The sequence below is a fragment of the Alligator mississippiensis genome, chromosome 4, assembly GCF_030867095.1.
Source record: "Alligator mississippiensis isolate rAllMis1 chromosome 4, rAllMis1, whole genome shotgun sequence".
Taxonomy (NCBI): Eukaryota; Metazoa; Chordata; order Crocodylia; family Alligatoridae; genus Alligator; species Alligator mississippiensis.
The window spans coordinates 30,848,636-30,862,304 of NC_081827.1; the positions used below are offsets into that span (position 1 = coordinate 30,848,636).

At 49.1% G+C, this 13,669-nt stretch overlaps 1 protein-coding gene across 2 annotated transcripts in view; it reads right to left on the reverse strand.

Annotated features, from left to right (window-relative positions):
* LOC132249976 (uncharacterized) overlaps positions 1-11,400 on the reverse strand; it is a 34,126-nt gene extending 22,726 nt beyond the window's left edge. For both annotated transcript variants that reach the window (XM_059725894.1, XM_059725893.1), the window contains exons 1-4: positions 6,397-11,400; positions 5,718-5,844; positions 5,557-5,626; positions 5,140-5,298 (exon numbers count right to left, since the gene is read on the reverse strand). In XM_059725894.1, coding sequence (XP_059581877.1) covers positions 7,648-10,308 — 2,661 coding nt within the window. In that variant the 5' untranslated portion in view covers positions 10,309-11,400 and the 3' untranslated portion in view covers positions 5,140-5,298; positions 5,557-5,626; positions 5,718-5,844; positions 6,397-7,647. The remainder of the gene's footprint in view (positions 1-5,139; positions 5,299-5,556; positions 5,627-5,717; positions 5,845-6,396) is intronic.
* Between the last annotated feature and the right edge of the window lie 2,269 nt (positions 11,401-13,669).

Sequence of the window (13,669 nt, forward strand, 5' to 3'; positions counted from 1 at the left end):
TTTATTACATATCTATAAATAAAATCCCCCTACTTAATTGTTGTCATATTGCAGAATGTGTTTTCACTACATCATTTGGATTTGGAATAATCAGTGCTTTTTCTGAAGTGTAGGAAAGCAATTTGCAAAGTTGCTGGATCAGAAGCAGTATGTGGTACCTTGGAGGGGAGTATAAGCATCCGTGTTTTGAGAAGATAAATTTGTTTCACACCTACCTCCAGTGCAGTTTGCAGACTATCAGAATTGAAGTTTGCATCTCTTTGGGGGTAAAGAATAGGAACTTCGTTTGCAAAAATAATATTTTACTGTGTGCCACAAGGATTAATATTCAAGATGACAAAGGTACTGAGATGGAGGCACTTGCTGCCAGTTGAACTTTAGGAAATGAAAGATTTGAACAAATACCTCAGGCACTGATGACCTGGTATCTTAATCCAGCTGCCATTTGTTATTAGAAAACAAAAATCATTCCTTGTCATGACTCTTCCTCCTTATTCTCAAGAAGGTTTTATTTAGAATTTTTTTTTTACCAGTGTCACAGCTGCTTCTATTCCTCTCTAGCTTGCAAGTCAAAATATTTTTATTTTCTCTTATCTTGGAAGAGGGGGGGGGGAGGGGGGGAACCCCCAGAAGCACAGAAATCACAGCTCCTGTTAGCCAGACAACAATTCTGTCCCAAATAAAGAAACAAAAAAATCAAACAGCTAATAAAGCTAAGGAGGTGAATATTTAGGATGTTGCATTTATAATCTCCTGAGAGCTTCACCTGGAGAATATATTCCAACATGCTTTACCAGAGCTGTAATAGTGCCCTTTTTCATAACTGCAATTTTTTAAAATAACAGTTATTGCTATACTGGGTAGAATATCTCCTTTGTTTGCCATGAACAAACAGGTAAAACATGTTCAGTCTTATGAATGGTGTTTGATGTGAAGGAAGAGGTTGAATGAGTGAATTGCTCAAGAAGGATTTTAGCACAGTTTTTCAGTGTTTTGTGACAAGCTCGCTCAATTACTGGAAAAAAAATTCTCCATTCTGATGAATATACAAGTGTTATCATTTGAGTCAGTAGTGAGACTAGCACAGGTATTTTAAAGTACTTTTTATAACTTTTTGTGACCCTTGGAATTGTCTCCACTATAGTTCCATGACTCTTGAGTGATAATATGGTTAGTTTTAAGTCAGCATTATTATCCCTTTTTTAGATGTGTAGGGCATCTACACATGTGCTTTACTGCCAAGTTGACTAATTAGCTCCACAGTAAAGTGTCTACATGTGCAGTGCTATTAGGTTGTAGTAAACTAATTCACTTTACTGTAGGATAGAACTTACCGACACAAGTACAATACTATGGCAGAGTTATTTACTCTGTGCACAAAGGAGGGCTCTCACCAAAGGCGACCCAGCTATTTTGGGCCAGATGATTGCCTCAATTTTGCTGTATTTAGTCAGTCTCTTGTATTTGCTACCTTGTCTGGGAGCTTTCCCCTTTCTTTCTCAGTCTGTTTTCTATACCAAGACAGTCTTTTCACTTCAGCCGCCTGGCTGAAGCCTGCCACAATATCCTGCTGGAACATTTCCACATGCCTACGATCTTTTGGGCCATGACTTGTTGTTATGGGAGAAAAGAAATGCCTGGACATGCGGTTTTTTAACGTTATTGGTCTTGAGGTCTGTCTCAGTGTAGTGAGGGCTCCACCAACCCTTATACCCTTGCCCTTCCACCCGGTCTTAATGCAGCAGTCCATGCAGTCTGCCTCAGAGCAGTCTAAACACTTTGTATATCTCTGATTTGACCAATCAATAACCCTGCTGAGCCTGGTTATCCTTCACCAGGCTTGGAGCAACACAATGACCTGACATGTATTTAACCATTTTTTTTTTTCCTGGCCTATTGTCCGGACAGTCACCACACACTATCCCTGATATCTCTGGGAGGAATCTTCTCCCACTCCAAAGAAAACAGAAAAGAAAACAAACTGGGTCTTCTTCCTGCCCTTATAGATTCATTCATAGATTCATAGATGTTAGGGTCAGAAGGGACCTCAATAGATCATTGAGTCCGACCCCCTGCATAGGCAGGAAAGAGTGCTAGGTCTAGATGACCCCAGCTAGATGCCTATCTAACCTCCTCTTGAAGACCCCCAGGGTAGGGGAGAGCACCACCTCCCTTGGGAGCCCGTTCCAGACCTTGGCCACTCAAACTGTGAAGAAGTTCTTCCTAATGTCTAGTCTAAATCTGCTCTCTGCTAGCTTGTAGCCATTATTTCTTGTAACCCCTGGGGGCACCTTGGTGAATAAAACCTCACCAATTCCCTTCTGCGCCCCTGTGATGAACTTATAGGCAGCCACAAGGTCGCCTCTCAACCTTCTCTTGCGGAGGCTGAAAAGGTCCAGTTTCTCTAGTCTCTCCTTGTAGGGCTTGGTCTGCAAGCCCTTAACCATATGAGTGGCCCTTCTCTGGACCCTCTACAGGTTATCCGCATCCCTCTTGAAGTGCAGTGCCCAGAATTGCACTCAGTACTCCAACTGCGGTCTGACCAGCGCCCGATAGAGGGGAAGTATCACCTCTTTGGATCTATTCATCATGCATCTGCTCATGCATGATAAAGTGCCACTAGCTTTTCTGATGGCTTCATCACACTGCCGGCTCATGTTCATCTTGGAGTCCACTAGGACTCCAAGATCCCTTTCCACTTCCATGCCACCCAGCAGGTCATTTCCTAGGCAGTAGGTGTGCTGGCCATTTTTCCTCCCTAGGTGCAGCACTTTGCATTTCTCCTTGTTGAACTGCATCCTGTTGTTTTCTGCCCACTTGTCCAACCTATCCAGGTCTGCCTGCAGCTGTTCCCTGCCCTCCGGTGTGTCCACTTCTCCCCACAGTTTTGTGTCATCTGCAAACTTGGACAGAGTACATTTCACTCCCTTGTCCAAGTCGCTGATGAAGACATTAAAGATTATCGGTCCAAGGACTGAGCCCCGCGGGACCCCACTGCCCACACCCTTCCAGTTCGAAACCGAGCCATCCACCAAAACTCTCTGGGTGCGACCCTCTAGCCAATTCGCCACCCACCGGACTGTGTAGTCATCCAAGTCACAGCCTCTTAACTTGTTCACTAGTATGGGGTGGGATACCGTATCGAAGGCCTTCCTGAAGTCTAAGTATACGACATCTACCCCTACTCCTGTGTCCAGGCATTTCGTAACCTGGTCATAAAAAGAGACTAGATTGGTCAGGCACGATCTACCCGCCACAAACCCGTGCTGGTTTCCCCTCAGCATAATTTGTCGTGCCGGGCTCTCGCAAATGTGAGCCTTGATAATTTTTTCAAAGACTTTGCCAAGGATGGAGGTGAGACTGACTGGCCTATAGTTGCCCGGGTCCTCCTTCCTCCCCTTCTTGAAAATGGGGACCACATTGGCCCTTTTCCAGTCCTCCGGGACTTGGCCCGTGCGCCACGAGCTATCAAATATTCCTGCCAGTGGCTGTGCAATGATGTCGGCCAGTGCCTTCAGTACCCTCGGATGGAGCTCATCCGGGCCTGCCGACTTAAAGGCATCCAGTTCTTCCAAGTTACTCTGCACCATCTCAGGGTCTACGCATGGTAGTCTGGTGCCTTGCTGCTGCCTCTCTACAACCCCAGTGAGACACTTGTCTTGCCCCCCTCTTAGGAACACTGAGACAAAGAACTCATTGAGGAGTTCAGCCTTGTCCCCCCTGTCCATCACCAATTGCTTCTGCCCATTTAGTAGGGGTCCTATTCCTTCCTGGGCCTTCCTTTTAGTCCCTATATATCTAAAGAACAATTTCTTGTTATCCTTTACTTGGGATGCCATCCTCCGCTCCATGGTAGCTTTGGCCCGTCTAACTGCCTCTCTACAAGTGCGAGCAGAGGAGGTATACTCCTCTTTGGTGATCTCTCCCTGTTTTCACTTTTTATGTGCTCCCCTTTTGGCCCGTAGGCTGCCCTGGATTTCTCTGGTCAGCCATGGAAGCCTCCTGGCCCCTTTCCCTCTTTTTCCTCCCATCGGGATTGTCTCCCTTTGTGCCCGAAGGATCATTTCCTTAAGGCACAGCCACCCTTCTTGGGCTTCCATCACTTCAAAACTCCTACTCTGCAGTGTGTCCTTGACTAATCGCCTGAGTTCATTGAAATCAGCTTTCCTAAAGTCTAGCACTTTCACCCTACTAGTTACCTTACCCACTCGACGTCTTAGGAAGAATTCTATTATTAGGTGATCACTGTCCCCCAGATGGCTACCGATCTGTAGGTCCCCTACCATGTCATCCCCCATTGCCAATACCAGATCCAGTATGGCATTCCCCCTAGTGGGACCGTGTACCTCCTGTGTCAGGTGGAGGTCCTGTACACAGGTTAGAAACCTGCGTGAACGGTGGGACTTTACCGTCTGCGTCTCCCAGCAGATGTCTGCGTAGTTTAGGTCCCCCATGACTACCGCCTCCTTAGCTTTTATGGTCTCCAAGAGCTGCCTCAGGAGCCCCGAATCTAGTTCTTCCCCTTGGTGTGGGGGTCTGTAGCAGACCCCTACCACCAAATCCCTTTCTCCTTGCCCCCCATGTAACCTAACCCACAATCCTTCTACTTCCTCATCCTTCGATTCTGTCTTGATGAGGGTCGATGTATGTTGCTCATTGACATAGAGTGCAACCCCTCCCCCTTTCTTCCCCACCCTGTCCTTTATGTACAGCCTATAACCCTCAATATGTACCGCCTAGTCGTGGGACAAATCCCACCAGGTTTCTGTTAGCCCTGCTAAGTCATAGGTGTTTTCTGCAAGCAGGAGCGCTAGTTCATCCTGCTTGCTCCCCATGCTGCTAGCATTAGTATATAGGCACTTGAGCCCTGTAACCGGTGTCTTTGCTGCCCCCCAACTCTGAATCCCAAGAGGCCCCTTATTTCTTACCTGCTTATTGCTTACCTGTGCTGTAGTGCTGGCCACCCCATGGCTTGCAGGTTCCCAATGTTCTCCTTCTTCAGGCTGGGCTGTCCTTGTGGGTGCCACATGGTTTAGTGGTCCACAGCTTCCCCCACCCTCATCTTCCCCTCCCCCCGACGAGCCTAATTTAAAGCCCACTGCAGGAGATCCGCCAACCTAGAAGAAAACACACTCTTACCTTTGGGGGACAGGTGAAGCCCATCCCAACTGAGCATGTCCTTCGTCATGATGTGCTGGTCATTGTCCAGAAAGCCAAAGCCTGCCTCGAGACACCACTGCCGAAGCCACCAGTTGGTCCCTCTAATGCAGTTCTCATGCCGTCTTCCACGTCCGTTCACTGGTAGGATGGAAGAGAATACCACCTGTGCACCGAACTCCCTCAGCACGCTGCCCAGAGCACTGTAGTCCGCCATCAGGTGATCGGGGGCTCTCCTGGCCGCATCATTAGTACCCACATGGATTAGGACCATGGGGTAGTAATCGGTGGGCTTAATCCTGGCCTGGATTACTTCTGTCACGTCCCGAATCTTCGCTCCGGGCACACAGTAGACCTCTCGTGTTGAGGGGTCCTGGTGACAGATGGGCCATTCCGTACCTCTCAGGATGGAGTCGCCTATGATGAGCACTCATCGCCTCCTCCTCTGGGTCCGCTTGGATCTCTTGACCTGTTTGGAGTGTGGAGAATGTGGTGTTGCTTCCTGCTCAAGGGTTTCCTCCTCTCCTTCTATCTCCTGCAGGGTCGCCAGGGCTGCATACCTGTTCTCCAGTTGGACTGGTGGAACTGGTACCAGTTCGCTGCGAGCAGCTCCGGTCCTGGAGGTGACCGTCTGCCACTCTGCTGTGGAGGGCACCTCCCGGGATGCTTCTTTCTTAGGTGCCTGGTCTGGCAGGGAAAGAAAATAACTGTTAATTTCATCCTCCGCCTCCCTGATCCCCCTCAGCCTGCTAACCTCCTCCCGGAGCTCCCTCACCTGTGCCTCCAGAGCCCTAAGACGGGCTCCTGCTGGACAGGTGTGGGGGCCCCCAATCTCTGCCCCCCCGACCCTGCTGGGGATCCCCCGCAGGCCAGGAGGTAGGGGGACATCAGCTCCCCCATGGGCTCGGTCTGGGTGGACGCCTCAGACCAGCCCCGGGTAGGCTTGGCCCCCTGGGCAGAGACCCTAGCAGCATTCCTCGTCGACACGATTCTATAAGCTGCTGTTTGTAGATCTGTCTGGTGTCTACGCTCTACCCTTACAGGAGTCTCTCTCCTGGCCCTTCCTGCCCGCCCACCAGCGTGAACGCCTGCGCAAACACCGGCGCGCTCTTACAGAGCATGCCTGTTTGCGCGCTCTGTTCGTGCTGCGCAGCTCCCTACCGGCTCAGCTATATGGGACCCGGGGGGCTTCCCCTCTGGATCCAGCTCAGCTGTGCCGGGTCCCTCCACCCCACTTACCTTCGGGGGATCAGCTGTTAGTGCCCCCGCTGCTGATTCCTCTGCTGCTGCTGCTGCTGCTGCTGCTTCCGCCTCCGGTCAGTGAGTTAGTTAGGGGACACACGTGTGCCTGGATCCTCTCCTTCCCGCTGCTGGTTCCCGAGTGCTGGGAACTGTCTCGGACGGCCAAAGCTGACTTGAGGTGATTTAATAATTGCTCATTCGTCGGGGCGGGCTGGTGAATAGAGAGACCGAGAAAGCTTTATGGTTGTAAAACTTTACTTATGTCGCTTGCGGTTGCGACAAAAACGGTCCGGTCATTTGAACAACTACGTTAGTTGTTCCAGCTGGCAGGGCTCAGGCCAGCACGTCCGTCCACAAACCAAGCCGGCAAGGAAAAGGATACGTCTGGGATTGTGCTTGGCGACGGGGAGAAGAATCAATAGGTGATCAGTCTATCGATCAGCTCAGCCACGAGTCAGATCTCTTCAGAGGCACTCTGCAGTATGCTCAAAGTTCTCCAACTTGGGCAGAAGTCATGCGAAATTTTAAATGGCTAGCAAGCCAATTACTAGCCTCCACGTAGGAATAATTTAGAGCTGGCCAATAGCGGGACACAAATTTGAATTCTAATGGCAGGAACTCTCTTGCACCGGGGGTTTTCTGCTGCAACAGAAAGCCTTTACTTTGCAAGAGGCTCTCATGCGGTGGGAAAATTCCACCGTGCCGAGGCACCAAAATCACTGGGTTGTGACATGCCCCCTTGCCAACGGCACAACTGGAATTTTAGACACATGAGCACATCATACAGCATCTTTGTTTTGGGACTCACTGACCTGGCAAAGTTTTAACAACCAGTAATATATGTATATATATATATATAAACAAACAACTTGATAGGCCGGTCTTTTCAACAAATTACAAAATACAATAACTTTGAACATATAACAACAACTGTTGATCATCGTCTGATTGGAGAACATCTGCTTGGGACTTCCTTCGTCTGGTAGTTAGCCCGTCCTCTCCTACTAATAGACAGTGTCAATAAAATACTTAATAAAATGAGAGTGAATAGTGTTATAGTAAGTCCTGAGCAAATGGACGTTCGCCGTCTCAGTGTCTCCTTCACAACCATCACTATTGATTTGAACGAACTGCAGTCTGGTGCTCGATGAATCTCACAATCGGGCAGTTGTGGATTATTGCTTTTCTGGGGTTAGACCTGTGAAGAAAGAAAACAACAACACAAAACAAAAAGACTCATAATTGGATTTACTGTAAGGATACTGGGGGAACATTGGAACGGTGGGTCATCCAGTTGTGATGAACGATAATAGGAGGACGATCGGGCTTTTCTTCTAATTGGACAGAATAGGTATTAGGATACTGTCCCGACCGCTGAACGGTCCCTTTGTGAACCTGTGGATGAGACTGATGGGGGTGCGGTATTGAAATCCACACTAACTTGTCTGGTTGGAACTTGGGCTCCCAAGGTGGAGGTTTCTGGACATTAGCTTCGTCCCATAACAGTTTAGCAGTGTTTAGTGAAATAAGGACATCATGATTAAATTTAGTCCAATTTTTAAACGTTCCTCCTCCTCTAAGGCGAAGTTGTTCTTTGTACAGACCTATGTGTCTTTCGACAACACTGTTGGACTGCGGGTGGTACGGCAAATGAAGATGCCAGGCTACATTATGAAGATGAGCGAATTTGTCCAGAGCGTTTGAATTAAACGGGGGTCCTTCATCAGACTGAATCTCATGAGGGGGTTGCCAGGTAGCAAATATAGCAGTCAAAGCATAAATGACAGCAGTAGCATTGCTCCTTCGCAGGGGGATAACCTGTAACTGTCTTGTTCCCAAATCGACAACAACTAATCCTTTATTTGGTGGCTTAGACCCTGGGAGGGGTCCCAGTAAATCTACCTGCCAAACTTTTCCTGCCTGAAACTGTGAAGAATCGAAAGCTCCGAGTTGGTGCTTGGTTCTATGGCACTTTTCTTTAGCACATATCTCACAGGCCTGAGCTACCTTTTCCCAATCACGCCGAGCTCCGTATGAGGCTGGCTCCGTAAGGGTTCGGCACCAACGTTGATGGCAAGCTCGTGGTCCCAGGTGACCCCAATTCTCATGAAGCCATGCGAGGCATGGACCGGAGGTAGTCTTGCCTATCACATCTATGTTGGTCCGGAGTGGATCTTCTAAAAGCTTATCAATTACCTCATGCACTGGATCGGTATCTGGACGATGGGACTTAGTGTGCCTAATCAATGGGAGGCGCACAAATTTAGTTAACGTTTCCCAAATATCTTGCCAATCATTCAAATATTCAGAGGGAAAAGCTGTGCCCGTAAGAATTTTATAAATGTATTGTGAATCGATTGCGATGATCGGAACTGGGAGTGTATTGTTATGATGTGTCAGACAATGTTCTAGTACCTTGAGGAATCCTAATAATTCACATCTTTGGGCCCAATTATCATCTGGGTCGGCTTGAAAGATTTTCTTATCGTTACAAGCTTTGCAATAATACCCATAGCCTCCACCATGCCGGGAGTTTCCATCTGAGGCCATCCACACTGGGGCTGAAGTTCCATACAATGTAGGGAGCTTCTCCTCATCTTCTGGGCTTGGATCAGGTACCGTGTCTTCCAACCTCCAACAATGCCAGTTGTAATGGTGGGTAAGCACTAGCGTATTCCAGGTCTTAGATTCTCCCTGAAAATGTGGGTCAACACTGTCTGCATCCAGCAAGGGTAACAATGTGGCACCGGGAGCGCGTAACGTCCCATGCCCCCTTGCTAAAGACTCCACCAGTTGTTCAGCTAGGAGGATTTTTCCTACAGCTCCATATCGATGTTGTGCCGCTTGAAGCGTTTTATGGGCTATATATACTAGCTCATTGTGAGGGTTATGTGCGACAGCCCACACATGGTTGGTGGTGAACCCGAGGGTTACGGTTAGTGACTCACGCAGATCGATGGCATGGAGTTGTGTATCTTTAACCATAGCTAGCAGGCAAAGCAGGTTCTGCTGATCTCCTTTTGTCCAGGGCGTGGACTTTCGAGACTTATCACGGATCTGTCGCTGCAATTTAGTGAGGAGGGCCAAATCACTAGGTCCAATATAATGTCGATACCAATTCAAATGACCCAACAGCTGTTGAAAGTGCCTCTTAGTTGTAGGGAAGAATGTTTTCAATGGATCGATGTTAGGACCCTCACGCGAGATTCCGTGGCGGATGGAACCGATGTATCGGGTACCGAGGAAAGTAATGTCATTTACAGGTTCTAAACACGACTTTTCCTCATTGATTGTCCATCCCTCACTCTGAAGGTGAGTGACTAGTTGATTGACTATACTAGTAACTACGGAACTATTGCGACCCATGATGGCGATATCATCGACGTAACTCCAAATCTTTAGTTCCTTCTCTGGGGGAAGAGAGTATGAAGCTCGAAAATTCTTTAGGGTGTTATTCATGGCACCAGTGGCTAGTGATGGAGTGTTACGATATCCTTGTGGACAGACCGTCCACCTATACATGATGCCATCAATACACATGTTTAGTATTCCTTCCGGGTCATTTATCGGGATGGAAAAGAACATATTTTTAAGATCCAATGTGACTCCAACCCACTTATTTTGTTGGAACCGTGCCATCTCAAACATACATTGTGGCAGAGTAGATGGATTAGGTAGTTGAAGTACCTGACACCTTTTGTTGACTTCTCTGTAGTCCACAACCAACTGGGCTTCATTAGGCTTTCCAGGTTTCGCTACCCCCCATCCTGATGACAGGTGGGTGCTGGCTGTTACAGTCTTAATACAGCCTCGTCGCTCAAGTCGCCTCAGGAGGTCAATAAGGGACTGCTTTAGAGAACCCTTAGTCGGGATTGGTCGATATCGCCAGGTGGAGTTGTTACGAAGCATTGGTCGATGCCAATCCTGTTCTGGGATAATGACAGGTAATGCCTGTAGCACTTGTTCTTTAAGGTCAAGCGCTTTTATCCCCGGGATCCCTAAAATGTTGATGCCCCCTAGGACAGCCTTTAGGGGGTATCAGTGGCCTTGGACCCAAAATTTGACCTTCGTTGTGACAGTGATAGCATTAAGCCCTTGTACCTTGATTGTTTTGGTGGTCTTTTGATGAGGTATCATTGAGGTAATCACATTGGTTTGAGCTCCAGTATCGAGAAGGAAGAATGCTTGTTGTTGGTCATCCAGATCGGTAGGGTTGTAAACAGTGAGTTCGGCGTATGGTCGAGAATCAGTAGGGTCAGGTTTGAACTGGAGAAGGCCGCCGGCAGAGCCGCCGGCCATTACTCGTTTTTTGATGGGTCCTCGAATTTAAATCCTAATGCTTCGGCTATACGATATTGGGTTCGTTCTCCCAAAATTTGTAGCTGTGCCTTTGTAAGTCCGGTGCGGGAGAGAAGAAAATCAAACATAGTTCTTTCCTTCAGGGTTCTTTTCTTCGGGGTTCCTGGAGGTGACCACCCTTGCTCTCATCGAGGGATAAATTTTCTTGCCGTCTGGGTCTCAGTGTTCCGGCTGGGTATGCCGAAGGTCGGTCCCTTATAGTATCAGAAACTTCTTCACCTTGTTGCATAAGTGCCTGTAGACGTGGGAGGTGGCCTAAGAGATTTCCCACCGGTTGACCTGCCATTGGGTTCAGGAAGAGTCGGAGTGTAACAGCATTTGCTCCTCCATATACCTCCACGCAGGCATCTATAGCTTCCAAGGGCGTTGGGATTGCCCCAGGGTCCGATAGGTGGCGATGGGCCCATCTCTCTTTTCGTTGCGCGGCAGTTAGTCCCATTGGATTTGTTCTTGGGCTCCATGAGAGATATGACACCCCAACTATAGCCAGGAGGAGTTGCTCCGCAGTAGCCTTCTATGGACGACCTTCGTGCCAGGTGTGAAATTTGTGGGTTACCTGTCCCACTACGAGCGCCAGGATCGGGATGGGCCAGTGGGCACTGTCTGTGACCGCATTCAAGTCGGTAGCATGCTCACCACTCCATGCCGCCTGTCAGGTTAAGGCACTCGCTTCTTCTTTGTCCAAGGTGTCAGATCCTAATTCCACTATTAACTGTCCTAACCACATTGCCAAGGTCTCTTCTGATCTTATTTTAGATTCCTTGCAAAGCTCTTGAATTTCTGGTTGAGTGCGTGTGCGTGAGATGACAGTGGTACGTGTAGTACCATCTTCATCCGCAACATGCTTCATCACAGCTATCGGGTGAGCTGCGGTAGAGAAAGAGTTAAATTCTTCGTCTGGGAGTGTTGGGTACATCCCTCCTCCCATTGCCCCCTCCCCTTGGCAAGGAGGCGGGGCCATTGGGAGCGATGTCACTTCAGGGGGCGGAGGTGCTAGGCGGATCCCCGCCAGGTCTTCTGAAACTCCGCCCCTCCTTTCCAGGCTTCCCGGATGGCTCGCGCTTCTTTCAGTGCCATTTTCTGCTAGCGGTATCATGCGGCCGGTGCTTCTGACAAGCGCCGCTCCGGAGCTTTCTGCTGTTCGCTCCAGCGACTCCTTACCCGCCGTATGCATCTGTGCCTCTAAATTTGTGTATTCCCTTAATAGACCCGCTACTGTACGGAACAGCACATTCATCATTTTTCCCTTCTTCCATTTGGTTAGACCCCATCTCAACACATGACGGCCCTTAGTTTCCAAATCGTCCCGGAGCTGAACGAGGAACTCATGACCCCGCGACACCGGCACCAAATCCGGACAGTTAAACCAGTCCGTGGGGGTGGGTTCCCCTCCTTCCCTTAAGTATCGAATGCATTGAGCGAACTCTTGAGCTGGGGTCAGCTTCTCTGCCTTCCGCGCTTTCACCCCGGCTAAGGATATGTTTGAGGTTTCCTCCGGGGGTCGGTAATAGACCTGGTCGCTCCCCATTATGCATCCGAACTCCCCAAGGGATAGCTTAGTTCTCCATTCCTTCACTACGGCTTCTTCTCTCTTTATGGAGAAGTAACCACCAATATTTCTTTCATCCCCTTCTACCGCCTGATGGTAAGCGATATGCGCCCATAGATCGTTGGCATTCTCTATGTGGCGGGTCCCGGTGTGCCGGGGCAGCACCTGATTAGGTTCTTCTCTATCACCGTGCCCTTAAATCCCATCCTCGTCACCATGTCTCGGACGGCCAAAGCCGACTCGAGGTGATTTAATAATTGCTCGTTCGTCGGGGCGGGCTGGTGAATAGAGAGGCCGAGAAAGCTTTATGGTTGTAAAACTTTACTTATGTCGCTTGCGGTTGCGACAAAAATGGTCCGGTCGTCTGAACAACTACGTTAGTTGTTCCAGCTGGCAGGGCTTAGGCCAGCACGTCCGTCCACAAATCAAGCCGGCAGGGAAAAGGATACATCTGGGATTGCACTCGGCGACAGGGAGAAGAATCGATAAGTGATCAGTCTATCGATCAGCTCAGCCACGAGTCAGATCTCTTCAGAAGCACTCTGCAGCGTGCTCAAAGTTCTCCGACTTGGGCGGAAGTCACGCGAAATTTTAAATGGCTAGCAAGCCAATTACTAGCTGCCACATAGGAATAATTTAGAGCTGGCCAATAGCGGGACACAAATTTGCATTTGAATGGCGGGAACTCTCTTGCACCGGGGGTTTTCTGCTGCAACAGAAAGCCTTTACTTTGCAAGAGGCTCTCATGTGGCAGGAAAATTCCACCATGCCGAGGCACCAAAATCACTGGGTTGTGACAGGAACTATGTCACCCCGCGGCTTTTAAAGCCCGCAGTTTGAATTTTCTGCCCCTGCCCCAACAGCCAATCAGGCGCCCTGGTCTACCCGGAAGTGCCTGCCGGCAGTTCTGCCCCCTACGCTATAGTCCAGTCTTTATGGTAACTCTTCTCAGACCTGCTATTAGGATCTTTATGGTACCTTCTTCCCTGCTTGTTTCTCAGGACTGCCCCACTGCAGTTGCAGTTTCCCTGAGAGCTGCTCCTTCAGGGTTTTCTTCTCTGGCAACTCCCTCAACAGAGCTGTCTCTCTGAAACCCAGTCCTAGTTACTCCCTCTGTACCTTCAGTTGTCCCTGCTGCCTCTCTGGCTGAGCCAGCAACTTCCAGTTCCCAGTGTTCCCCCTTTGCCTGCTCCAGGTCTCTTTTTATCTTGGAGTTCAGGCATACTCCCCGTCCCCTCCGGAAGCACCGGGAGAAGAAGGAACCCTGCATCGTTCTTTGCAGCCTCAGGGTTGCTGCTTGCAATTCTGGTGAGTTAATCTTAGTCCCCTGTGGCTCTTCTCTTTCCTCACACTCTGCCACAA